General features: G+C 44.2%; 1 protein-coding gene across 26 annotated transcripts; it reads left to right on the forward strand.

Moving 5' to 3' along the window:
* Window positions 1–250: 250 nt before the first annotated feature.
* LOC109772628 (uncharacterized) lies at window positions 251–6235 on the forward strand. Of its 26 annotated transcripts, none has more exons than XR_012201951.1 (10): window positions 287–1750; window positions 1983–2161; window positions 2246–2319; window positions 2401–2450; window positions 2591–2688; window positions 2809–2868; window positions 3031–3111; window positions 3198–3358; window positions 4914–4962; window positions 5725–6116. XR_012201951.1 is itself a non-coding variant. In XM_073508095.1 (8 exons), exons 1-7 carry the CDS (start codon window positions 1381–1383, stop codon window positions 3327–3329), a joined length of 846 nt encoding a protein of 281 aa, XP_073364196.1. In that variant the 5' UTR covers window positions 251–1380; the 3' UTR covers window positions 3330–3358; window positions 4033–4368. The 26 variants fall into 26 exon arrangements, 2 of the variants coding, with proteins under 2 accessions (XP_073364196.1, XP_073364197.1); XR_012201950.1 differs by having other exon boundaries at window positions 2610–2688; XR_012201955.1 differs by having other exon boundaries at window positions 2610–2688; window positions 4914–4957.
* Window positions 6236–7600: the final 1365 nt, after the last annotated feature.

Raw genomic sequence — 7600 nt, forward strand, 5'->3', positions numbered from 1 at the left:
GTACGACTTTGAGTTGTTTGTACGGGCTGTCGCCCGGTTTTCTAAAAATCAACTGGGCAATTCTCTTCTTAATTAATCGGTAAGGCAAATCTTTGCCTTCGTTTCGAAAAAAAAAACAGGACAAGGATCTGGTATTGGGAACCATCCAGAAGGATTCTAAATCTAAATAATAATAATTCTAGAAGGTTTCTGAATGTTTTTTTCACTGGTTTTATTATTATTATTTTTGTTTTTCGGTTTCTTCTTTTTTATGATCTTTCTTTTTTCTTTGTGTTGCTTTGAACTGAAAAACAGAGGTCTCGGGGTCGTGAGAAGACAGAGATAACCCTAATCTCCAAATCCTTCGTGTCCGGCGACGCCACCAGATTCCCACCAAAATCGGAACCCCGTCGTGATGGGCGACGCCGCCGACGCCCCCCGCCGGCAACGGCTGGCCTCAATTCTCCTTGCCCGGAAACCGCGCCTCACCGACAGCAGGAACGAGACCACGGCCACAGCCGTATCCATGGATGGCTTCACCATGGCGGTCTCCTTCTGGATGGCCGACCCGCCGCAGCTGTCCATCTTCTCCATCTACTGCTGCAGACCCCCTCATCTGCAAGCCGGGCCGTACTGCAATTTCAAAGATTTGCCACGCGTGGTCGGCGTCGGCGCGGAGGGCCGTTTCGTCCTCTTCCGCGCCGTCTTCGACCGCCGCTACACATCCGAATATTTCCTGTACAAGGCCGGCGAGTCGCCGTCGCTCGAGTGGATTCCTTCTCCCTACGAGTACAATGATGGCGACCTCGATGATCTGCGCGGGGTCAGGGAGTTCGGCGTCCTGCAGCAGCTCGGCGGCCACTATCTCGTGGCCGCTCTCTGCCTCGCCCCGTTGTCGGATGACTATCACCTTCGGATCTACTCGTCCGAGAGAACGTCATGGAGCACCAGGACCCCGCCCAATCCATGTCCTGGGGTCGACAGGATTATACCCAACAAGGTGATCACTCTTGGAGAAGAAGGCCTACTAGGGTGGGTTGATTTGTCACAGGGCCTGCTGATGTGCGACCTGCGTCAAGATCATGTGCGTTTCACTTTCATCCCGTTGCCGGAGCCGTTGCCTGGGAACAGATACAAACTAAAAGGTCAAATTCCCCCTCCCACCGCAAAGAGAAGCAAAAAACTAGAGGGCGAATCTCACCCAAATCTCTGCTGGTTTCGGGATCTCGCATGGGTTGATGGCGTGCTCAAGTTTATTGAGATGGAGAATCTTGCTCCTGAAAGCCGGAGCGACAAGGGTGATGTTATCTACGATTCAGACTTGATCATGTCGCTCGAGCGCAAAGCCGTGGATTGGCATTGCAAGCAGCTGTCCATTGGGGGTGCCTGGAGGGCTGTCACATGGACTCGGACAGTTTCGTCCAATGTTGGCGCCAGACATGCGCTGCCAATGTCGCTGACATCTTGGTTGTCGACGGATCAGCGCATTCATCTTTGTTGCCCGGGCTAAAGGGAGAAAAGTTGACATTCAGGGACCTCTACTCAGCTTTCCCCATCCCGAGCCCGGATGGTGACGATATTCTTTATCTCAAATCTATGGTGGAACCCAGTAATAAGGATGGATGTGTGGCCGCTGTTGACTTGGGAAACAAGGCTGTGAAAGCAGTTGGCAAGTATTATCTTCCGGATGATTTTTATTACCACTTTCGCCATGACCCTGAACATCCTTTCCGTGTCTGTACATTGTCCCGCCATCTGGATATGACTCCAGGTAAATGTTACCTGCTCGCTCTTATTGTTTGACATGCCTATGCAATGCTTACAATCCTTATCTACTTAGTTATTGCTCCCTCCGGTCTTTTTTACTCTTCATATAAGATTTGTCTGAAGTCAAACTTTGACCAACTTTAAATATAAAAAAATTCAACATTCACAATACGAAATCAATATCATTAGATGCATCATGAATTCAATTTTCATATTGTATAACTTCAGTTTTGTAGATGTTGCTATTTTTCCATATAAATATGGTCAAACTTTACGAAGTTTGACTTCAGACAAATCTTATATGCGGAGTAATAAAGACCGGAGGGAGTATGTTCTTCTTGTGACTGCCTTGGCAAATTAACCTGGGCGCTATTTGGACCCACTTGATGGCTGCCCGATACCTGCATATTGCTTTGTGCGTCTTCTGCATATTTGCCAGTTCCCTAAAACCCCGGGATTGTGAGTATGGTGTTGCTTATGAATTTAGCGGTTTCTGTAGGCATTGAAGTCTCAGCGTGTCGCAAGATCATAGGGGATGCTAGCAGCTCTTCAAATTATCCAAGCAACACCTCAGTAAGTATTTTGTATCACTTTTTATTTCAACGAAAGAATTTCCGCCAACTCCAAGTAACTTGCCATCTCTTCTGCGCATAGTTCCATGCGGGTGAGCTCAATTCCTGCGAACCAAGGAGCAAAATCCAAAGGCAAGTTTCTTATTCTCTAACCTTTCTTCTGCTAATGCCTGGGCACCTATGATCCAATTTAGATCAATTCGTTCTATAATTTGATATCTATTCACCTATTAGTTTTACCTGATATTACCATATTGGGGTATTTTTTCTAGTTGACTTTCTGTTCCTCAGGTCATTGGAATGGGCTCAGAAAAACAAGCGTGCACGAAATGCTGCTGGGACTATTATGCAGAATGATCATATTTCCCAGGTCCATCCTATTGAAAACAATCTGTGGAGGTTTCCATGAGGGCAGTCCAATTTACGTTCTGTTTATTATCGGTGGCTCATCTAATCTCTCTCTCTCTCTCTTCGTCCGTGATGCGAGCAGCAGCTTGACGATAAGGTGCTGGAGCTAGAGCGGGGGTGGAAACAGAAGAGAGAGCAGAAGGTATATTTGGCCGAGATCCGTGTGAACTTGCTTCTGCGAATTTCATCCTTGTGCTGTTGTTCGCTTTGCCATGCATCGATAGTTGGCAATCCCATATGCCCTGTTTCCAATCAATTTTCCGATCATCGTTCAGCAAGGTTAATTAGAATGCACCATTTCCAGCCACAACAGCAGTGCTTCAACAAGTGGGATGCGCCGTGCTACCCCCCTGGACATTCAGTGTGGCCCCATCAAAACAATCTGGTATGCTGTATTCCATATACCCTGTTTCACATTTATCTATTTTCTCATCATCATACAGCAAGATTAACTAGAATGTACCATTCCAGTCACCGAGGAAATACTTCAACAAGCCAGACGGACCATGTGTCCTTGGGTATGCATGTTTGCCCCCTGTACAGCTGGGTCGTCACAACTACCAACCTCTGTGGCGCAGCCACCACCATCAAAACAGCAGTTGACTTCTAGCAGTGAGTTTGGACCTCATGAGGTAAAGACATTGGTGAAGCTTATGATATTCTGCTATCTCCTCTATTGACATGTAGCTCTGGAACGGACCATCTTCACTTGTTAAAAATTACTCGCAAGATACACATTCTAAGTAGTACTCCCTCTGGTCTTTTTTACTCCACGTATTAGATTTGTAATATCAAGTCAAACTTTGCAAAGTTTGACAAAATTTATATTAAAAAATATCAACATATACAATACCAAATATATTATTATATGAAACTACATTCCATAATGAATCTAATGATATTGATTTCGTTCTATGAATGTTGATACTTTTTTCTATAAGTTTGGTCAAATTAGAGATAGTTTGACTTTCAGCTGAACTTATATGCAGACTAGAAATGACCGGAGGGAGTAATTCTCTCACATGTGCTGTCATGCCGATGGACCCAACTTGACATGTTCTGTGCATTTTTTTAATTATTTGTTTTGAAAGTAAAAGAGGGAAACAAACTATGGGCACCAAGTTTAAAAATATGTAATCAGTAAGTCTAAAAGCAACTGCATTATTATAGTAAATTCATTATTTGAGTTCATTGGAATATAATAAGCAACAAAGATGAAATTATCTATTTCTGCTGTGATGTGCTACTTTTGACGTGTTGCCTAGGTGTCTGTTTTTTCATCATCTTACTACTATAAGTTGTTAAGATTTCAGGCACCCCAGCCATGCTTCAACAATTGCAGTGGAGCCAGCTACCATGTGTATTAACAACAAATTTCTGCCCCTAACTCATTTGCCTATGGCGCACACACCTGCTATGCCAGCTACCAACACCAGTGGCTTCAACTCTTACTTTGGAGCTGCCTATTGGTGCGTTTTGGCAGCATTCACCTCCTGTGGTGCAGCGTCAGCCAACACCTAGTGAGATAAAAAAAAGCACTGAAAAAACCTGTGTTTGCTGACATGTTCCTCTTTTAGACAGTAGACATGGAGTGAATCTGTCATTAAGATTACTTCTTCAAGATAGTCATTCTTGCAAGTAATTCTGCGCTTGTTGCATATGCAAAACCCTTGTGTGTTTCAAACTGAGATTTAAAGAGGGTTACATAGTGTCAAGACTATGTAAGGTAATATCCTCTCATAGTTTGACATTGTTTCTTGAAACATAAATGTAACCATTTTGCTGAAATGTGAGTACGTAAGGAAAGGTGCGAACTTTTCAAAAAAGAGGAGGAATCCCATCTAAAGGAGCAAATGTTGGAGAAATGTGTGGTAAGGTTGATGGGGAGCCTGGAGTAGCATATTGATGTGGTGCCCAATTTTCTTGATGTAAGTTGTAGCCAAATGAAGTGTAGATGCTGAACTAAGGAAAATAGTCAATGTCTGATATCCTCTTTCAGTTGATTGTGCTGAAAATGTGTAATAAAAATATTGTTAATCCTAGTAACTCAAAACTTGTGCATTATTTGTTACCATAGAAAAGTTTCGGGAGTTGTGGTTTTAGAGAAGAGGTGACATGTGACACGTATTATCACTTCTCTTGCGGAACATTTTTGTTGTTGACTAACTAGTTGATTTTGCTGTGCAGTGATATTGCTGGCTAGATTTGACTGGATCGATGGCTATGCTCAGGTCAGGTGAGACTATGGTGTAAATGTTTCAGCTTTCTGTGTGGCTACTATCGGGAATTTGTTTCTACCTGAACCCAGTCATCTTCTGGTAGATACGCTTCAGATAAACATGTCTTGGGTTTTTGTTCCTGAACTGCAATACTGGTAGTTGTGTCTCTTGTAGTTGGTGTAGTGAGTCGAGGCAATAATAATGGTGTTTCTTTTGGAATTAAGCAAGACATAAGATTACATCTGGGCCAAGGGAAAGAAAGATCTATCCTGTTAGTATGGCTACAACTTAGCTGCCAAGACAACTACCCATAGAGAACCAACCGGGCTTTCCTGTAAACTTTTTCCAGACGACAGACTGAGGCTGCACTATCACATTGTGTGTGTGTGTGTGTGTGTGTTTTGCCCATCTGCACTAGCACAGCAATCCTCGGTAGTTCTGCCCAGCCCATCCAAGGCCTGTCACCGGGTACTTGGGGACAGATCGAGACAGCACCAGCTAGCAGACAACCTACCTGATGAACAAACATATTCTCAAACTTGACAATCACCAGAGGCAGTCATTTTTCTTCCCCTCGCCCCTGAGAATTACATGGACATGTTACTCGGTGGAATAATAAGTAGACTAATCAATCTGCGATTATCTTGTTTCTTTTCTTTGCGATTATCTTGTTCATGCTAAAAAAAGAAATCTTGTTCGACTTTTACCAGATCGATTAATGTACATTGGAACTCGAGGAAGTCAAAATTGTACTGAAACATCCTTATCCATTACTGTAGGGGCCCCTATAGTGGTGGCGTCGTCCCGGACTCTGTGTCTGATGCCGGGCTAGGAGTGAAAGGAGCTGCCTTTCTCTCCTACCGTGGTTGGTAAATCATGATGTGAACGATGGGTGAGATGTTTCGGACATGGATGCCGGGGCGGCGGCTCCGGATGGTGGTCCACATGGTTGGCTTTCCGGCGGGCATCATGATGGCGGCGGTGGCTTCCCTCTTTGCGCCGTTCTTCCTCTTGAGGGCATTGTCGAGGAGCTTAGGTGTACTAGGGCGTAGTGCGTCGTTGTTCTCATTCTTCTGTGTAGTATCTACGTGATACGGGTATTCTAGAGTCTGCTTTGTAAGAGGGTTATCTCACCAACACTCCCACACCACTAATAGCTTCGTTCCACTAATGGCTCACTATTCCCTTCTCTTCTCCCTTCTTATTTTCTTCTCCCCACCCCCCTGTTCTTCAAAGCTCCAACTTCCCCCATGATAATTAATTAGGGCAATTCCACCACGGTTCATCAAATAGCCCGCAAATGTCCTTACCACGTGATACGTCTCTGTCGTATCTACTTTTTCAAACACTTTTGCCCTTGTTTTGGACTCTAACTTGCAGATTTGAATGGAACTAACCCGGACTGACGCTGTTTTCAGCAGAATTGCCATGGTGTTATTTATGTGCAGAAACAAAAGTTCTAGGAATAACCTGAAACTTCACGGAGATTATATTTGGAAATAATTAAAAATACTAGCGAAAGAATCAACGCCAGGGGGCCCACACCCTTTCCACGAGGGTGGGGGGCGCACCCCCTGCCTCGTGGGCCCCTTGGAGCTCCACCGACCTCAACTCCAACTCCATACATTCGTGTTCGGGGAGAAAAAAATCAGAGAGAAAGATTCATCGCGTTTTACGATACGGAGCCGCCGCCAAGCCCTAAACTCTCTCGGGAGGGCTGATTTGGAGTCCGTTCGCGGCTCCGGAGAGGGGTATCCGTCGTCATCGTCATCATCAACCATCCTCCATCACCAATTTCATGATGTTGATCGCCGTGCGTGAGTAATTCCATCGTAGGCTTGCTGGACGGTGATGGGTTGGATGAGATTTATCATGTAATCGAATTAGTTTTGTTAGGGTTTGATCCCTAGTATCCACTATGTTCTGAGATTGATGTTGCTATGACTTTGCTATGTTTAATGCTTGTCACTAGGACCCGAGTGCCATGATTTCAGATCTGAACCTATTATGTTTTCATGAATATATGTGAGTTCTTGATCCTATCTTGCAAGTCTATAGTCACCTACTATGTGTTATGATCCGGTAACCCCGAAGTGACAATATCGGGACCACTCTCGGTGATGGCCATAGTTTGAGGAGTTCATGTATTCACTATGTGTTAATGCTTTAGTCCGGTACTCTATTAAAAGGAGGCCTTAATATCCCTTAGTTTTCGCTAGGACCCCGCTGCCACGGGAGGGTAGGACAAAAGATGTCATGCAAGTTCTTTTCCATAAGCACGTATGACTATATTCGGAATACATGCCTACATTACATTGATGAATTGGAGCTAGTTCTGTGTCACCCTATGTTATGACTGTTACATGATGAACCGCATCCGGCATAATTCTCCATCACCGATCCAATGCCTACGAGCTTTTCACATATTGTTCTCCGCTTATTTACTTTACCGTTGCTATTGTTACAATGTAGCGACCAGACCTCAAACAGTCTAGTCTCTGTGCATCAGTGTCATCCCTGGATCGGTAATGCTGACACGCACAGTACTTGAAGGATTTATAACAGAGTAGCAATCACACACTTATTACATAGAATGTCTCAAAAGAGAACTTATTACAATAAATATGACTTAAGGCCATCTAATTACGATAACAG

This window comes from Aegilops tauschii, chromosome 2, assembly GCF_002575655.3.
Source record: "Aegilops tauschii subsp. strangulata cultivar AL8/78 chromosome 2, Aet v6.0, whole genome shotgun sequence".
Taxonomy (NCBI): Eukaryota; Viridiplantae; Streptophyta; class Magnoliopsida; order Poales; family Poaceae; genus Aegilops; species Aegilops tauschii.

Coding starts and splice junctions, on each gene's coding strand:
- LOC109772628 (XM_073508095.1), top strand. CDS start 1,381: ATGGACTCGGACAGTTTCGTCCAATGTTGGCGCCAGACATGCGCTGCC. Junction 1,751..2,245: donor CCATCTGGATATGACTCCAG/GTAAATGTTACC, acceptor CGGTTTCTGTAG/GCATTGAAGTCTCAGCGTGT. Junction 2,320..2,400: donor ATTATCCAAGCAACACCTCA/GTAAGTATTTTG, acceptor TTCTGCGCATAG/TTCCATGCGGGTGAGCTCAA.